Here is an 18,292-nt window from a genome sequence, read left to right as displayed (position 1 = left end):
CAACCTACACCACAGCTCACAGCAATGCCAGATCCTTAACCCACTGAGCAAGGCCAGGGATCAAACCCACAACCCCATGGTTCCTAGCCGGATTCGTTAACCACTGAGCTACGATGGGAACTCCTGATCCTCAGTTTCTTCATCTGCACTTGGGTTATAAATTCCTGGCTTCCCCAGATGGTTGGAAGTTGAATCAAACATCAGCTTTGAGACACAGGAACATATGCCCTGGTGTAACTCCTCCCCAGTGGAGAGACCACCCTGTCTCTTGAGGGACACATGATGCCTGCTGTGTCCCCCAGATAACTCCAGTCCAGGAATGGAGGTGACTGCAGACCCAGCCACCCCACCCCCCACCCAGGACACATTGGCTCCTCTGGGGACTGTAGTCCCTGTAGTCCCTTTAAGCACAGAGCACCAGACCAGCCTCTTGTTGCTTTCAAGGTCTGCTCTGGCTGTGTCTCCACCATGTGTTAGACCAAGAGGGCTGCTGCTGGGCCAGGTCGGTGCTTGGAGTCCCAGGAAGTGGGAGCCCTGGGCCACTGTCCTCTGAATATGCTAGGTGCCTTTCTCAGAAGGTCTGGGCAGGGAGAGCACCCCAAGTGGCCAGGGGATGGACACTCCCTTTCCCAGAAGCCTCAGAGCTCCCAGGGGGAGTGGCCAAAGAGCCCCAGCCCTGCCAGCACCTCCTTTACCCAGATTTGCCAGGGCCCGGGGCCCTCTGCCAGCTTCGAGGAGGTAGGTGTGGCAGCCATCTCCAGGGTCGGGGGATGAGGACCAGTTCTGAGAGGCCCCTCAGAGCCCCCACACCCTCTCCCCTCCGCAGAGAGATACAGATCCCCTCCTGGACTCCACCCCCAGGGCCACGGGCTTGGGCTTCTAATGGCCCCATCCCGGGGGCGCTGGCGGCAGGTGACTGGAAGGCGTGGAAAAAGGCCGGCTGAGTGGGGGCGTGGGCCCCGGCAAGTGCACTCCTCAGCCAATCAGCGGGCTGCCCAGCCGGTGGATTCAGTTACAAGCCCCAGATCACCCCATACTCCAGCCTCCTTCCTACTCCTCCCAAAGCTCCATTCATTGGCCCCGAAGCACCGGGTCTGCTGGGCACTGCTTCCGCTCAGCTGCTGGAGCTGCTGCCTCGTGGGCCCACCAGAAGTAGGCTTCCTGGGGGCTTTGTCTGACTGGGCTGGGCCAGGGCGGAATGGGGGTTCTGGTGGTGCTGTTAGGAGTGCTGAGCTTCCTGGGGAGGACTTTGGGGGGCTCCCCTGCCCTCCACTGGGACAGCACCTCCTGCCACTTGGCCAGACCTATCCCTGGAAGACCCTTGAGGTCCCTTAGCTTCCTGGGCAAGGATGCCCAAGGACTGGCTCTGTTCCACGCCCACTGGGATGGGCACGGGAGGCTGCAGGTGTGCAGCCGGCAGGATGAGCCAGAGCTCACTGCAGCCTATGGCGCCCTCTGTGCTGGTGAGATCACCCGGGGCTCCTTTATCCACACCCCTGGACCTGAACTGCAGAGAGCCCTGGCCACCCTTCAGAGTCAGTGGGAGGCCTGCCGAGGGCCTGCTGAGAGCCCAGCAGGGACCAGGGAGAAGCGAGCAGCAGGGCAGAATGGAGTGCCTGGCATAGGGCGCCAGTGGGTGAAGAGAGGCTGGACCGTGCCTGGCACCCTGTGGTGTGGAGTTGGGGACTCTGCTGGGAACTCATCTGAGCTGGGTGAGCCATGGGGGTGTGGACTTGGGGGAGTGGGTGGGGAAGAAGTGCAGACTTTGGCCCCAGCACCCACTCTTCCAGGCTGTGCATCCTACGAGAGTGACTTAGCCACTCTGAACCTCAATTTCCTTATTTGTACGATGACATGAGCACAATGCTCATCACGGGATGCTCAAGTGAGGTTAGAGATGGGAGCGTTTCCCACTTACACCGGGGAGTCCTTGTTAATCACGATCAAGGGAGGGGGCTGGCTAGGTGGATCCAGAGCGGGCTGAGCCAAAAGCCATTACCCAAGAGGAGGCCCAGTGGAGTGGACGCTGAGACACAAAGGCCCGGGTTCAAACCCCAGCTCAGCTCATCCAGGCTGAACAAGTCAGCTTCCCGCTCCGAACCTGTTTTCTCATCTGTACTATAACAGTGACACCTCACTGCTGGGGCTGCGGTGCATCTGGGTGTGGAAAGCGCCAGGCATTTGGGAGATGCTCAGTAAAGGGCTTTATGGCTCAGATGATGAAAAACACTCCTGGCTTTTTTTCACCCTTGGTACAGCTGACTGTGTACGTGGAGGACTGAGGGTGGGGGGAGAAACTGGCACTTGAGTTGGAGCAGGTTGGCATCCTAACAATGCCTCACCATGCTAGTGAGGTTGCACCCTGCTGTTTGCCATTCCATTCCACACACATTCATAACTTTGGAGTTTTATTTGGGGTGTGAGCCCAAGAATGCAGACACCAGTTCTCCTGAGGAAGATCTTTCCATGGGCAAGGTCACCTGGCATGGCTGCGCCTGCGTGTTCTCTCTGGGTTTTGAAATTGAGGGTCCCATAGAAGGAGGCCTAAGGGTATCCAGGGCATCTGTGTCAGAGCTGGGGCGAGAACCCAGTCTCTGTTCCCATGACTAGGTGGGCACAGCCCTGTGTGGTGCCCAGGACCCTGCTGAGCTGTGTCCCCTCTGCTCCCTGCAGGGGTCTTCCAGGGCCCCGATCTCTGCTGCCGGGAACATGACCGCTGCCCACACAATGTCTCGCCCTTCCAGTACAACTATGGCATCCGAAACTACCGATTCCACACCATCTCCCACTGCAACTGTGATGCCAGGTTGGTGGTGGGCAGGGAGGGCAGGGGGCTCAGGGTGGAGTTACCCAGTGGCTGGGTGCAGAGACTGGAACTCCAGAGAATCCTAAAGAATCAGCCAGCCAGATCCCACTGTACAGTGGGAATGCTGAGGCCCAGGAGGAGAGGGGACCCTTGGACCCCAAATCACCTGGCTGGTAGGGACTGGGTGGGCACAGGTGGGCCTCTGTGGCCCAGGGACCTGAGTGCCATCTCTGGGGCAGGTTCCAGCAGTGCCTGCAGGACCAGAGGGACTCTGTCTCTGACATCATGGGTGTAGCCTTCTTCAACGTGCTGGCGATCCCCTGCTTCGTGCTGGAGGAGCAGGAGGCCTGTGTGGAGTGGTACTGGTGGGGCGGGTATGTGGCTGCCTCCTTCCAGCCCCTTCCCAGCCAGGGGGAAGCTGGGGCTGTGTTGTCTGCATGTCTTTCCTCCGGGGAATGATGCTTCGCACTCCTTTCTCTCCCTTGGGTGAGGCCCAGAATGCAGACGCTCCCTGGGTGCCCTGCATGACCCACTGGGCAGTGAGATGAGGGATGGGACTGGTAGATCCCCAGTATCCATGGAGATGAGCCTGTGGACTTCTGGGAGTGGGGATTCAGGGTTACCAATTGCCACTATGTGCCACCTCCCAGGTGTAGAAGGTATGGGTCTGTACCCTTTGCCCGCCTCCAGCCCAGGACCTTCTACAACGCCTCCTGGAGCTCCCCGGCCACCTCACTGACTCCCAGCCCCCAGAACCCAGCCCTTAGCAGACCTCAGCCAATGCAGCACCCTCAGCAGTGGCCATCAGAGTGGAAAGAGTCCAAGTCCCCCAGCAAAACCAACGCCACAGCCCTCCAGGCTCCAGTAGCCTCTCCTGGGTCTGATAGGGCCTCCACAGTCCAGCTGGAGGTCACCCATCCAGGCTTCCAGGGGACAACAGGTGGCCGAAAACCTCCAGGTGAGCTCAGAACCTAACCTTGGGGGTTCCTGATGTGAGGAGATGTCCCTGCCTCTGTGCTGGGTGGGGGGCCCTGGGTTGCTTCCTTTCCTGCTCTGAACTCTGGGGGTCTCTCAACCTCTCCCATCAAATTGTGCTGCAGCCAGAGGGATTTTTGGAAGCTCTACACTTGACAATGGCACGCCCCACTGAGCCCCATGATGTCCCAAGACCCAGGATTCATCGGTTGCTAGTCCTGCAGACCCTACTCCCTAGACAAAACTCCAGTTTTACAAACTTCAGTTCCTCTAAAGCAGCCAGCTCTGTCCCACCACTGGGCCTTTGCACAGGCTGTTCCTTTCCCTGACTCTGCCTCTCTCCCAGCTTCCAATTAGCAGCCTCTGCCTCCAAGAAACCTTTTAGGACCACTCTTGACCCTGTGGGCTCTCTCCATGGCAGCACTGCTGTGTGTGTGTAAGTGTGTGTGTGTGTGTGTGTGTGCATGTGTGCATGTCTCCCCCCTCTCCAGGGGCACAAAAGGCATGAGACAGAGGGACACTGTGCACGTGGTACAGGGCATCTGTGCCAGATGGCAGTGGGCATCAGTAGGGCCTTGCTGGGGGATGGAGCCCCCTCACCAACACAGCTGCCCCCAGGTGCCCACCGGGCCTGCCGCAGCTTCCGTCACCTGGACCAGTGTGAGCACCAAATTGGACCTCAGGAGACCAAGTTCCAGCTGTTCAATAGTGCCCATGAGCCTCTCTTCCACTGCAACTGCACACGCCGGTGAGACCCGTTGGGGTGGGTTGCCTGTTGCCAGGTATGGGGTGGGGACACTGGCTGGCACGGCCCTGTCCCAGCCTGAACCTGCCTCTGCCCTCAGGCTGGCACGCTTCCTGAGGCTCCATGGCCCACCTGTGGGTGCCAGCATGCTTTGGGAGCTGCCGGGCATGACCTGCTTCAAGCTGGCCCCTCCATTGGACTGTGCTGAGGGCAAAGGGTAAGTGACAACAGAGCCAGAAGGGGTGGAAGATTTCTGCAAGGTGTGAGTGGCCTCTGCCCACTTTGTGCACCCAGGCCAAGGGAGGAGGTCGGGGGACCTCTGCGCTCCACTGTCATCAGCCTGGGTTCAGCCCTGCAGTTGACCCATGTAGGTTGCCTCTCGACTGTGTCATTTATTTCCTATGTGACTTTGCAAGCTGAATCACCTCTCCACACTTCTGTTTCCCTACCTGTAAGAGGAAATGGCATGTATGACATACATAGGCCAAGACATGCAGGGTAAACGGTGAAACACCTGCTTAACTCTCCTCCTACTCCACAATCTCACCGCAACTCTGATCCTCAAAATCGAGTGCTTATAACTCTCCCTATTTCACAGGTAAGGAAACCGAGGCCCAGACTGGCCCAGGTTTCTGCAGCCAGCTAGTAGCAGGACTCAGGCTTCTGTGTGCTAGCCCAGGCTTATTCTGCCCCCTTCTAGGTGTAACCCACCCTCCCTGGCCCCAGCCCTGCTTTTCTCTGAGCCTAGGTCGCCCTGTCTTAAGATACGACGGGATTCTTGGCAGCCATGACCCTCCCGACTTTGCTCTTCCCACAGCTGTCCCAGAGACCCCAGGGCCTTCAAGGTGTCGGCTCGGCACTTGCTGCGACTTCAGCAGAGGCGACTCCAGCTCCAGGGCACAGGCACGGACAATGGGCAGGTTTGGCCTTCCGAGGACCAAGGGGCCCCCATATCATTCTACAACCGGTGCCTGCAGCTGACCTAGGGAGCCAGAGGACCCAAAGGGCACAAATCCTGGGACCAGTGACCTCAGTTCCAGCTTTCCTGGACACAGACTGGACTGTGACCCTGGCTTTGCCAGGCCCTGGGGGCTCAGCCTCCCCTCCATATCTTAGATTGAGGCATGACATGGGTTTTTGTGGACAAACAGAAGGCTGCGTGGTAGGGCTGGGGACCAAGACCCAAATGCTGGACCATGTCTCTTGCTGTGCTTGGTTATCTTGGGCTGGTGACACAACCCCTCTGTACTTGGATGTGGTGTTCAGAAGGCTCATTCTCCTGCCTTGGGCTTGGACCTTCCCAGAGGACTTCACATCCACATTGGACAAGGGTGAGGGTAACTCATTGCAATAGCCCCAGGAGGTGCTAGGAGGAGGTGTACATATGTCCATGTTGTGAAATTAATGCATGTCTCAAGGACCTGCCCAGGATACCCCAGTGCCTGCCTGCTGAGGTCTGGGGTAGCAGGTGGGGAAGGAGGGATGTGCCTGTGTCTGAATCCAGGATGGGGTAGGGCTGGGGGTGCTGGAGAGGGGCTTCCCAACTCCCCCCTCCCCAGGGGATCCCCTTCTTTCACCAGCTGCTATATCCTTCCTGGACCAGCACTGTCCCATTCTTTCTGTCTTTAACCTAAATTTAGAGCTCCCCCATGCCCTTGAGTAGAGACTTCCTTCCCCCACTCTGAACCTTAGTTTCTTTCTCTGAAAAAGGGGACTGTAAACAGGACCTACCTCGTAGGGTTGTTGAGGATTAAGTGAGCCTGTTCCTGGATAGCACTTACCACCTAGTAACTGTTCCCTCCCTCCAACACACAACCAAACTGTGCTTAGGCCAGACTGGTTTTTAAAGGTCCACATAACCTCTTGGAGGCCTCAGTTTGCTCACCTGTGAGATGGGGCTAAGAACGGCACTGACCTCAACACCACAGCTCAGGCCCATGGTGCAGATTAAAGGAGATGGTGTGTGTACTGTGTTCAGCTGGTGCCTGGTAACTGTCAGATCTGTCATCCTCTCACCTCTTTTTTTTTTTTTTTTTCCCTTGCTTTTTAGGGCTGCACCTGTGGCTTATGGAAGTTCCCAGCTTAGGGGCTGAACCAGAGATGCTGGCCACAGCCACAGCTACAGCAATGCTCAGATCGGAGCTGCATCTGTGGCCTACACCACAGCTCAAGGCAATGCCAGATCCTTAACCCACTGAGAAAGGCCAGGGATCAAACCCATGTCCTCATGGATACTAATCAGATTTGTTACCACTGAGTCATAACGGGAACTCCTCCTCTCACCTCTTTAGTCCCTTCCTGACTCCTCCCACCCCAGACTGCTAACAAGTTTTAGGAAGGAGTCCGGAGTGAGGCTGGAGAATTTAATTCCTAATTGATGACCTCCAGGTTTGCTCCCCCACCCTAGATGGGGGCCCAGATAGGGTTTTGCTGATTGTCACAGTCGAAGTGCCAGGACCAAGTTTAGGGGACTTCAGTGGGCCACCCTTAGCCAGAACAGAGTGGCAGGTGCAGATAAAGCTGGAGCAGCAGCAGGAGGGAGGCAGGTGGTTTGCAGAAGATTGGGCCAGAGTGGGGCCACTTGGGCCCACCTTCCTGCCCCACCCTCAGGGCCCCAGGCCCCCTCCCTCCAGCCCCTGCCGACACTGGGGGCTCGGAGACAGGCCATTGGGGGCCGGGACCTCTCGATCAGGTCCCCAGGAACTACCACCGCCAGGATCTACAGTCTCTAGGCGCAAGGCAGGCAGCAAGCCCAGGCTTTGAGGCACAGGTGGCTGGAAGGCCCAGGGCCCAGGCGGCCCAGGGACCCCCTCCTCACTGCTTCCCCGGCTGCCACTATCGCTTCCCCTGTCAGGGGCCACCCAGGGCAGGCGGCGGCTCTGAGGTGAGGGGCTTCTGCTGGTGCCACGGCGTTCACGGGACGAGGGCCGAAGGGCGAGGCCGGGGAAGCGGGCCAGGCCTGGGCTGCGGCTACGGTGCCTCTTGGACTTGCCAGGGCTGGGGCTGCGGGACTTGGGTGCAAGCAACTCCAGGGTGCTGTCATCCTCATCCTCTGAGCTGGCCCCTGAGCTATCTGTGCTGCTGCTGGCCAGCTCCGAGGTAGGCAGCGAGATCTGCGGGAAAGGCTGGTCACGGGGGGTGCACCTGTCCCTGGCTGGCCATGGAAGCCTCTGGGAACCACTCCCACCCTCCCCCTGGGCAGACCCAGGAAGGTCAGGATACTTAAAGGAGCTCACTGAGCAGAACGCAGAGGCTGTGGCATTTGAATAGAGTCTTTCACTGCCCCTGACCCAGCAGCCTGGCCTACTCACCTGGAAGGGCTCAGTGACGCCAATGAGGATGCTGTGGGTGTGGCTGTAATAGCCCAGGATGAAGTCTCCATGTCCCTTGGGCAGCGACTCCTCACTGAATGTCACCTGGTGGCCCCAGGGGGTTTAGGCCCAGGTAGGGTGAGGGAGACCAAGACCCCTCAAGCTGAGTCCTGAGCCCCCAAGGGTAACAGGAACTTCCTCCCACCCCTCTCCTCCTCTTAAGTACCTGGTAAATATTCCTGTCTACATCTTCATGTTTAGCCCAGACATAAGCCACGTAGTCCTTGCAGTGGCGGAAACCCACCTGGGGAGAAAGCAATCAGGGTTGTGATCCTTAACACCTGAACCTAGCAGCCTCCAGGTTGGCATCAAATTCTAGAGAAGCTGATGACTCCACCCGGGTCCCTGGCTGCCCCTTCAGGCCCTTTCCCCGAGCTGCTGACCAGCCCTGTGCTTCTCACCCGGTATAAGCCGATCCAGTCCCAGGAGCTGCGGGCGAACACGGTTTCCATGCGGTACCTCACCACAGCCTGCTCTGGCCGTACCCATTCGTCTGCCACCTCCAGCCGCACTAGAGGCACGTCGTCTCTGAAGGCAAACTGCCCAGGGGGAGGGGGCAACATCAGGGGAGACCCTCTAGTATCTCCCTTGGGCTTGAGTCAGCACAAGTCCGCTGAGATGAAGGGCCTTTGAAGCCACCGCACGGACTGGGAAATCGAGGAAGACGGGGTCTAGGATAAATGCCAGGCTTCCTGCCTCCTAGCTCAGGGCTCTTTCTGCCCTTAGCCCTTAGCATCCTTAGGGAGTGAGGGAGAACATAACTTTGAAGCTTAAGTAGATTGTGGGTTTGGCCCTGGCTCTGCCATAGACATGCAGTGTGACCCTGGGTAAGTTTCTTGACCTCTCTGAACACCAGGGCTCCTCTCTGTAAACTCTTATGATCTCATTCAACTCTTGAGATTGCTTTGCATATTCAATGAGATACCATATAAAGCATCCTATAAACTTCCAGTATACAGTAGGTGCTCAGTGAATGACTTGCCTATCTACTAACAAAAGAGATGGGTCAAGTCCTGTGATGCACTGGATATTTGAGGGTAAACTGAACATACCTGAGCAGCAAGAAGAGCTTTGGGCAGAAAGCTGAAGACCTAAGACTCTGCTACTAGCTTGCTTCTTGACCTCAGGAAAGTCCTTAGCCAGCCTAACTAAGACTCAGTTTCCCCACCTGTACTCAGGGACCACTGTTAACCTTGTTTGTCATCTGTCCATGGAGATAAATTATATCCTCTTCCCAGCTGATCAGGATGTCACCATGTGGATGGGGTTGCTGGGCTGGCAGGAGGCCAGGGTACTGGCTCCACCTCCTTAGGGAAGGACCCAGGTGATGCCAGCCTCAGGCTTTTGTCTGCTCCCCTGTTTATCTGGTTTCAAGTTTCTCTCCCGCCCCAGCTTCTAAGCCAAGCTGCCCCAGAAGAAGCCAGCATATCCTCTCCCTGTCCCTGGGCTCCTAACAGCAGGTCTGGCCAGTGTGGACTCTCGGAAGTACCCTGGAGGGCCTCATGGGCTCAAAACTCCTCTGATCCCTGCTTTGGGTAAGAGATTTAAGTTCCCAGATCAGGGAAAGCCTCCGTTTCCCTCATCAGCAAAACCAGGGGGAGAATTTGGACAACCTCAGGGCCTACCGAGATATTTAAAGGGATAATACACGTGAAGTATCCTCCCCAGAGCCTGGCATATAGTAGGTGATCAAGAGGTAATGTTTTATGGGGACAGAGTCCTAGACAAGGAGGGAAGGATAGGGTGCCCCAAAAGAGTGCTTCTCAAGGGGAGTCCCTCATTGGGGGATAAACTGCGCACACAAGGCTTTTACCAAAGGTCATGGGAGGCCAGATGTGGGCAGATTTTCATTCCCAGCTGAGGATGCTGGCCACTGTCCTCATCACACGACACACAACATAGTCAGTAGGGAAAACACTCTCTGACCTGCTAGGCTCCCTCTTAGCAGATCAAGAGAACCAGACAGTCCAGGGTTGGGGCTCAGGACTGGAAAGATGGGCTCCACCTCACTCTGCCACTGAGCCTACGTGCAACTTGGCACGCATGCCTACCCCACTAGGGGCCTCAGTTCCCCCAGAGCACAAAGAGTTGGACTATAGGGTCTCTCAGGTCCAGTTCTGACATTCTTGGATTTCTCTTTTTTACTTTGGTAACTGGGGACCTCAATCTTAACACAATGTTAAATTTTACAGTAACTAGGGGTTGAATTGGAGCTATAGCTGCCAGCCTATGCCATAGCCACAGCCGCATCTGCAAACTACACTGCAGCTCGCAGCAATGCTGGATCCTTAACCCACTGAGCAGGGCCAGGGATTGAACCTGCATCCTCATGGATACTAGTCAGGTTCATTACCACTGAGCCACAATGGGAACTCCGGCATATCCTTTTAAAACAGACTAGCCTGGGTTCAAATCCTAACTCTTCCCCTTATTAGACATGTGACTGGGGAAGGTGATGCTGTGTCTCTGAGCCTCAATTTCCTCCTCTGAAAATGGAGATTATAAACCCACCCCCAGTCTACTATGACAACTGGGTGCTGCTAAGGGCAGCTACAAGTGGTGACCAGTATGTAGTGGGGCGCTGAGCCAAGCTTCAGATGTCATGAGAGGAAAATGAGGCTGGGACTCACGTGCAGAATGAACTGGGCAGCCACAGGTTTGTGGTCACTGACTGTGTACTCCATGTGGCTGCGATAGCTGTGCTGGGTCACCTGGAGCCGGTGTCTCTCCCGTCCTGAGGGGCTGGGACCTCCACCTGGAGCCTTGACCTTCCACAGGATACGGTCTGTCCAGGCTGGCTTCCGCTTCTTGGCACTGCGGTGGGCAAGGGCAGCCTGAGTATCAGGAGTTGAGGGTCAAGGCATTTGCTTCCTGTCCCTCTTTCCTGTCTCCCGTACCCAGAAGACCTCAGCCCACATCTGCACCTCCCATCCCAGTGTTGAGCTCACCTGGTGTCATATTTATTAGTACCCACGTCAAACTTGAAGGTAGGCGCAAAGTTGAGAGGCCCCTCCTGGAAGCCCTTCAGGATAGGCCAGGTATTCTTGGCCATGTTAAGCTGTGAGAGTCCAGAGGCACAGAACTTGTCAAGAGCTTGGGCAGAGCTGGTGAGGGTGAGGGTCACAGCCTAGGGTACGTGTTTTTGTGGTCCTGGGGCATGCTCTGTGTGCTTGGGGGTTGGGGGTACAGGCTGGAATGCCCCACCTGGTCTTTCTCCCAGAGCTGGTGGAGCTGCTCGCTGTCGATGGCAAATTTGACAAAGTGCAGGTCGTAGCTCTCAATGCGGAAGTTCAAGTCCCCGAACCAGAACACGAGGCTATTTGGAGGCGGAGGTCAGCGGGGTCCAAGGGGTGAAGAGCCCAACCCAGATCCTTCTCCACCCCCATCCAACCCGACAGCATTGGCTGCTCCTAGAGAAGACGCAGTGGGTGGGTAGGTTGCAGCAGAGTCTCCAGCCCCCCATGGAGCAGCAGGGGTGCGGATCTAAAGGAAACTTAGGTACCTAGGTTCCGATTCCCAGCAAGGCCCTGCCCCTGGCGAAACTCCACCCTGAAGGCTCCATCTCCCACCGAACAACTGCTGTTTGTGTTCCTAGATATAGTTTGGGGGGGGGGGTCTCCACTCCCATGGGCCCCGCCTCTTCCCACAAGGCCTACCAGCCTGAGGCCCACCCTTCGTTCACTAGCCCCGCCCAAGCTCTGCCCCGGTAGGTCCATACTCGTGATCCAGGATGCCCTGAGCGCCAGGCCCCTGGAACTGCTGGAGGCTGAGGATGGTCTGGAAGTTGTCCTTACGCTGCTCCGCTTTGTCCATGTGGGCCGGCAGGTGGCAGTTGAGGAAGCACAGCATGTGCCCGAAGGCTGCCAGTCGCACACTCACTCCACCCTTGTTGCCCTTGGGAGACAAGGTTGGGCGGGCCATGGGCGGGGCCAAGCAAGGAGGTGAGACGCAGGGCGGGGTTTAGGGTAGGCGGGGTCAGCGGGTGAGGCTCAGGACGAGTGGACGCTTGGAGAGGGGTGGGTTCTAGGGAAATAGGTGTACGGAAAGGGGCGGGGGTCTAGAAAACTGGATAGGGTAGAGGTGGGGTTTGGGAGAAGAGTCCTCAGAGTAAGGGGTGGAGCTTGGAGGAGGGGAGAACAATGCCCGTGCTTGGGGGCCCCCCCGGAATAACCTACGGACACCTTAGGGCCCTGTCCCCTCCCACGCCAGTTCCACGCTCACCCAGTAGCCACCTAGGCCTGTGCGCGTGCAATCAGTCTGCACGTCCCTCAGGAAGGGCAGATGGTAGTACTTGGCAAACAGCAGCAGGATGACGCCCTGCATCCGCACAGTGCTCACCTGCAGCAAGGGACAGGAGGTGAGAGGGTGAGAGACAGGATACCACTCCCTTACCCTCGCCTTCGCTTTTTCCCTCCTAAGGTCTGCTGCTCCATCCTCCTACTTCACAGATCCGGTAACAGAGGCCCAGCAGGTCCCACAGTGAGTCAAAGCGGATCTAGGGCCAGGAATCCGGAGGGTCTCCATCGCTTGGGCGGGGGCTGGGGGCGCGAGTTGCTGAGGGCGGCATTACCAGCACGAAATTGAAGGGCCCCAATGCATCCATGAAGAGCTCACTCCACTGGTCCGTGAAGAGTGCGTCCTTGAGCCGCTTGTTGATCATGGAGTTCACTTCCTGCAACCTGTGGTGGGGGGACGATGAGGGGGGCTTTGGGATTGGGGGCACCCTAGAAACCCTTCCATGGGCAAGGGTCTGGGAGGCAGGAGGGGCTCAGGAGGCAGTCTACTCATCCTGCTCCTTTACCCGATGGCGATCATGTCTGCCCTGTCGCTGTCATCGCTGCTGCTGCTGCCCAGGTGGAGGAGGGATGTGACATCGTCAGGGGGCATGGCGGTGCCCACGTTCCACGTGACCACAGTAATCCTGGGGGTGGGGATACAGGAGGGGTTACTACTGGGCACCACACCCTTATCCTCAACCTCCCTCCCACAGGGCGCTTTCTGGGGAAATAAGCTGAGGCAGGTGTGGTATAAGCCCTCAGAAGGACCCACAGGGAGCCCAGGATCTTTCCTACCAGACTCCCCCAGGGGACATCAATTGAGACAGGGGTGGGGAAGTCCCTTAGGAGAGGATGCTGTCTTTTGAGGGTCCCAGAGTGGCCTAGCACCTGCAAGGACTCCCCTCCTTAGAAAGGTAGCAGGACTGAGCAGGGCAAGCTACCCAAGAAGGATGCTGTGTGGTTTGATTCTCAGTTGTACTCAGCTGAGCTCAAGGCCCAGCAATCTCTTGAGAGGGCCCCCTCACCAGAAGCCGGGATCGCTCTTGCAGGTGGGCTGAGCTGACCAAGAGGAGGATGGTGAGGTGGACGTAGAAGAGGAGGTGGTGACCAGGGCTGGGGTTTCTCGGGGCTGAAGGCTGGGGCTCAGGTGCCCACCAGGACCAGCACCCTGGGTGCCAGGCCTGGGGAGGGCCATCTCAGGGGCTGAGGGGACACAGGGGGAACGGTTGGGGGAGCGGCTGGGGGAGCGGCTGGGAGACCGAGGTGGCTTGGGCAGAGGTGGGGGCACAGTCTGGGATAATGGGGCCCCTGGCCGAAAGGTGGGGGACAGAAGTCCTGGGGAACGAGTACCAGGCTCTGGAGGTCTCTGGCCCACATCCAGGGGCAGGGTCTGGGGTGGCTGGGGCAAGACAGGATCCTCAGGGCTGCTGCGGGGGGCCTCAGGCCGGGCTCTGAAGGAGGGGGAGATCCAAGGGTCTGGGGGGGCTTGGATCAAGGATGGGGATCCCACAGGACCAGATGCCTGAGCTGGGGGCTGGAGATGTCCTGCAGAAGGGGGGAGAGGTGTAGGGGCTGGGGCATCCCTCTGTTTAGCTGGTGTCCATCCAACAGAGGCTGGTGCTGATGTCATGGATGCTGAAGCCAGGGCCTGTTCCTGAGTGGGCGATAGAGCTGGATTGGATGCTGGGGAAGAGCTCGAGGGGGGCTGTGGAGGGTGCTTCTCGGATGCCAGGGCTAAGCTTAGGCCTGAAGCAGCCAGTGCTGGCTTGGGTCCCACGGAGGCAGGTGGCACCTGCTTCTGGTCCCTGGACAGTGGAGCCAGCCTGGGCCCCGGAGTGGCTGGAGGAAGCCGAGGCCCAGCTGAGGCAGACATCACCAGCTGCCCCAGGGATGCTGGCGCCCGGACTGAACCTGAGGTCACCGGAGGAGGCTTCGGCCCAGCTGAAACAGACATCACCAACTGGCCCACAGATTTTGGAGCCACACTGGAGCTGAGATGGGCAGGAGTTGTTTTCCGCCCTCCAGGGGTAGTCATTGGAGCCAGGACAGGTCGGGGAGACGCCAGAGCCAGCCTCGGCCCCTCTGAGGAAGGCGGCGTAACTGCTCGTGGCCCCACAGGTGTCAGAGCCAACCTTGGTTCCAAGGCTGCCTTCTCCTTCACTGGGAGCTGAAAACATGAGTCCACCTTGTAGAGGATATGTCAAAGTCTCAGAGTCAGCCCTAACCCGGCCTCCATTCCCGTCAACCCCAGCAGACTCCATCTAGCTAAGAAAGGCACATCTTTCCAAGGAAATTCTTCCCAATTTCTCACCCCATTCCATTCTGCTGTGAATCAGCTTCTCTTTGGGAGAAAATGACACAGAAACCTGTCTCCTCCTTCATGTGTGATACCTCTTCCATAGATGGGGAAACTGAGACCCCTGACTTAAATGATCAGAATGTGAGCCTGGACCTGAGGGCTCTCCTTGCCTTCATGGCTGGCACCTACTCTCTGGGCACCCTGAAGTGTCAGGTGGCTAGAGTCAGGCCATCTGCAGTCATTGCTCCTATGGCCAAGGGTTACTGACATGACACCCTAGATCTGCCCACACTGGACACCCTGGGTCCAGCCTATTAAAGACCCCTCCCATCCTCCACACTACCCAGGAACCTCTCCCCCAAAAACAACCTCAACTCTTTGGTCACAGCCCTTTCTCTACTCTTCCCAGAGCTCCATGCAGGAGCAAGACCTGGGGGCTGGGACTGGCTGTGTCGGTTCCAAGCTCTGGTCCATGTGACCTTAAGCAAGTACTTCCTTGCCCAGACCCTCAGCTTCCCTGTCTGTAAACTGAAAGAACCTAGTGAAGGGAAGCCTTGGTCTCACATTCTCTGCATTTATGAGCAGAGGATTTTTTTGCTAGGATTCCATTTGAACTCCATAGAATAGTCCCTCCTCCCAAGTGTGATTCTAACATTCAGAACAAGTTCAGGATTCTGCTGATCCTGGCATCATACTGCTCTGTGAGTGGGTTGTACCCTCTTACCCTCATCATCCCACCTGTGAGGACAGGCAAGCAGCTATCCCCTTTTTGTCCCACAGGTGGAGTAGGGGGGGTGTGGGGCCCTGCAGGGACCCCCTCTCCCTTTCCTGTCTGTCCCCTGTTTCTGATGCCCGTCTTAGGAAGTCAGGATAAAGAATCCTTTGCCGGCGAGGGCAGAAGGTTTACACTCAGCCTGGGGCAGTCCAATCCCTGCCTCCAGAGATGCAGTTCTCTCTGTGTCTCATGTCCTTCTCGGTTCAGAGAATCTGAAACTGCCACCACCTCTGTCCCCAAACTCAGCTCTTGGAGGCTTGCATTTTGAGCATCCTCCATGGTTCCTAATGTCCCACTCCAACCCCCCGCCCAAACACCACACCGCCTCCAGGACTAACAACTTAGACATCCCAGATGTCACAATTTTAGTGTTCAGGGATAAGCCTCCTCATTTTGCACTGACTCAGAGAGGACAAGCAACTTGCCCAAGGTCACACAGTAAAGCTGGAGCACAGCTGGGTCCCCTGACACACAGTCCAGTGCTCTCCTTGGGGCTCTCGGAGATGACTAATTCCATCTTTCTCTGGGTATCCCATCACTAGCTGCCTCCCGTCCCCTGTTTGCCCCGTCGCTGATTGGTAGGCAGAAAAGAGTAATATCCCCTCAGCCAGGGGCACCGGGGTGCCTGCAGTGTGTGTGTGTTGGGGGTGGGACCAAGGATCAGGAATGGGGGGCTAGGCTTTAGGGGTCTTACCTTGGAGGGTGCCCCAGTTTGGGAAACCCCATGGGGCATGGGCAGGGGGCCCAGGCCAGCCCGGGTCCCCAGCCTCCCACTGCCACTGACGCCCTGGCCCTCCATGTCTGCAGCCCCGGCAGGCAGCCCGGGCTCCCTCGGGCTCTGGCTCTAGCTCCTCCGCTCCCGGGAACCAGTGATGTCATCAGCCGTTTCAACCTGCTGAGAATTTAAAGGCACAGGCACCTACTTCCCAACCTAGAGCTGGCCAGGGCAAGGTGGCCTGCCCCCTGGGGACTGGCTGCTGAGCCTGGAATTGTTGTGGGGGGTCGGGGGTGGTGGTAGGCCCATTGGCCTGGCACAGGTCCCAACTGGCAGCATATCAGAGGCTGTCTTTCTGCCCCCACCCTCCTGCCAGTAGGCCTGGCCAGCCCTTCCTCAAGGGAGGGGCACTGACACACCTGAGTGTAAGGTAGCTCAGAGGTCAGCCCCTTCTCAGGGCCTCAAAGACACCTGAGTCCCTGCCCTGGTCCTGTGACCTTCCCATTCCTTGACAGCTCAGGGTTTGCCTTGGCCCCCACCCTTGCCCCATTTTCAGGCCTTGGTGCCAGCCCCTGACCTGGCTCTATCTTTCCCATCCCAGAGCCAGACACTCAGGCTCCAGCAACTGGAGTCCTTTGCCATCTCAACCTCACCGCTGGCCCCTCCTCTTCTGCAGACACCTCCCACCTGCCCTGGATGTCCCCACAACCAGGCCAAGCCCAGCCCAGCTCCTCTCAGTTTTCTTGGTCCAAGACTCACTGGGTGTGGCTTGGGAGAGGGACTTGCTCAAGGTCACCTGGTGAGCTGGGGAGGTCTCCTGAGCCTCAGTGAGGAAAAGGAGCTGCCTCAGTGACCCAAGGTCCACAAGAACAAACTGGGTGTCAGGAGGAAGGGAACGGAAGAGAAAGGCACAACCAACAGGGAGTGGGGAGCAGACTGATAGGATGGTCAGAAACAGGACTTGGAACTTCTTTGGCCAGGACCCTGCACAGTGTTTGTTTAATGAATGAATGAATGGATCAATCAATCAACGAGAAGAGAGAATGAGTGACAAGGTTCAGATATGGCCAGAGATGGCTCTGGGCCCTCTGCTTCTGCCTTTCCCCCACTCTTACTCTTACCTGCTGATCAGTCCCTGGAATCCTGATTCCTCCAGAACGCTATGTTGCTTAGAGAGGAGTGATATCACTCAGTCTAGGCAGAAAACATTCAGTTTTATGCCCAGAGCTCCCTGCTTGTTAACAGTCCCCTGGAGTTCCCGTCGTGGCGCAGTGGTTAACGAATCCGACTAGGAACCATGAGGTGGCGGGTTTGGTCCCTGCCCTTGCTCAGTGGGTTAACGATCCGGTGCCCTTGCTCAGTGGGTTAACGATCCGGCGTTGCCGTGAGCTGTGGTGTAGGTTGCAGACGCGGCTCGGATCCTGTGTTGCTGTGGCTCTGGCGTAGGCCGGTGGCTACAGCTCCGATTCACCCCTAGCCTGGGAACCTCCATGTGCCGCGGGAGCGGCCCAAGAAATAGCAAAAAAAAAAAAAAAAAAAAGACCAAAAAACAGTCTCCTATGTATCTTCATGGTCACCTCCATGAAAGTCATGTGGACAGACACCTGATTTGCTTCCCTTGATGGGATTCTCACTTCTTCCTGACTGTCTCTGGGTTTAGTCTGTGTTTCTGTGCCAGCATCTCTGTAAGGCTGGAATTTGCAGGCATGGAGACCGAGGCCATATTAGGGCCTTGGGGTAGAAAGTTTTTTGGGCGATGATGATAGAGGGGATGACAGTGGTGATCATAGTGCTGGAGGTGATAATGTACATAATTATGATGACGGAAATGGAGGACTGACCATGATGTTGAAGTGGAGAGGTGATGGTGCTGGCAAAGTGGAGGTAATAGTGATAAGATGGGTAACGGGGATAGAAGAGGGAGTGGAGGTAAGGGTGATGGCAGCAGTAGAGGTAATAACAAAGTTGGTGATGGTGGAGGTGGTAGCATGAAGAGATGGTGGTCATGGTGATGAAGGTAATAGGAAAGGTGGAGATGGACCAGAAGAGGTGGTGGAATAGTTATGTTGATGGAAGCAGAGGTGGTGAAGGAGCTGGAGGTGAAGATGGGAGTGGCGGTGAGGGAAGAGACGAGACTTGACATGGTGGTGGTACTCAAGCCAGCAGAGACGGAAGGAAATTCTGAACTTACCCTGCCCAGCTCTCTGTCTCCTAATTTACAGATGAGAAAACAGGCCCCCAAGAATACCTGGTTTCAGTTGCGGTCTTGGAAGGGGGTGGGGAAGATCCAGGTTTCTGGAACATCAGGGCTGAGACAGAGGCATCAATG

General features: G+C 57.1%; 2 protein-coding genes across 6 annotated transcripts; one reads left to right on the top strand and one right to left on the bottom strand.

Annotated features, from left to right (window-relative positions):
- On the top strand, positions 746-6,503 carry PLA2G3 (phospholipase A2 group III). 2 transcript variants are annotated; one of them, XM_003132975.4, is made up of 7 exons: positions 1,199-1,712; positions 2,674-2,806; positions 3,046-3,180; positions 3,457-3,764; positions 4,400-4,529; positions 4,627-4,743; positions 5,344-6,503. In XM_003132975.4, exons 1-7 carry the CDS (start codon positions 1,199-1,201, stop codon positions 5,510-5,512), a joined length of 1,506 nt encoding a protein of 501 aa, XP_003133023.2. In that variant the 3' UTR covers positions 5,513-6,503. The 2 variants fall into 2 exon arrangements, with proteins under 2 accessions (XP_020928603.1, XP_003133023.2); XM_021072944.1 differs by lacking the exon at positions 5,344-6,503 and having other exon boundaries at positions 746-1,712; positions 4,604-4,738.
- INPP5J (inositol polyphosphate-5-phosphatase J) lies at positions 6,876-16,587 on the bottom strand. 4 transcript variants are annotated; one of them, XM_013983072.2, is made up of 13 exons: positions 15,943-16,587; positions 13,200-14,359; positions 12,699-12,818; positions 12,468-12,576; positions 12,119-12,235; positions 11,616-11,791; positions 11,102-11,213; positions 10,846-10,955; positions 10,528-10,711; positions 8,299-8,436; positions 8,064-8,141; positions 7,838-7,942; positions 6,876-7,651 (listed from the first exon to the last, which is right to left on the bottom strand). In XM_013983072.2, the coding sequence occupies exons 1-13, from the start codon at positions 16,045-16,047 to the stop codon at positions 7,133-7,135; spliced, it is 3,033 nt and encodes a 1,010-aa protein (XP_013838526.1). In that variant the 5' UTR covers positions 16,048-16,587; the 3' UTR covers positions 6,876-7,132. The 4 variants fall into 4 exon arrangements, with proteins under 4 accessions (XP_013838526.1, XP_003133022.1, XP_005670913.2 ...); XM_003132974.4 differs by having other exon boundaries at positions 6,876-7,639; positions 15,943-16,362; XM_005670856.3 differs by having other exon boundaries at positions 13,200-14,341; positions 15,943-16,357.

This window comes from Sus scrofa, chromosome 14, assembly GCF_000003025.6.
Source record: "Sus scrofa isolate TJ Tabasco breed Duroc chromosome 14, Sscrofa11.1, whole genome shotgun sequence".
Taxonomy (NCBI): Eukaryota; Metazoa; Chordata; class Mammalia; order Artiodactyla; family Suidae; genus Sus; species Sus scrofa.
This window is presented reverse-complemented; position numbering and strand designations above follow the sequence as displayed.

Excerpts from the sequence above, each read along its gene's own strand:
- PLA2G3 (XM_003132975.4), top strand. The coding sequence starts at position 1,199 with ATGGGGGTTCTGGTGGTGCTGTTAGGAGTGCTGAGCTTCCTGGGGAGG. Across the intron at positions 2,807-3,045 it reads CACTGCAACTGTGATGCCAG|GTTCCAGCAGTGCCTGCAGG; the intron begins GTTGGTGGTGGG and ends TCTCTGGGGCAG. Across the intron at positions 4,744-5,343 it reads GACTGTGCTGAGGGCAAAGG|CTGTCCCAGAGACCCCAGGG; the intron begins GTAAGTGACAAC and ends CTCTTCCCACAG.
- INPP5J (XM_013983072.2), bottom strand. The coding sequence starts at position 16,047 with ATGGAGGGCCAGGGCGTCAGTGGCAGTGGGAGGCTGGGGACCCGGGCT. Across the intron at positions 14,360-15,942 it reads AAACTGGGGCACCCTCCAAG|GTGGACTCATGTTTTCAGCT; the intron begins GTAAGACCCCTA and ends ATCCTCTACAAG. Across the intron at positions 7,652-7,837 it reads GCGTCACTGAGCCCTTCCAG|CCTTTCCCGCAGATCTCGCT; the intron begins GTGAGTAGGCCA and ends CCCCGTGACCAG.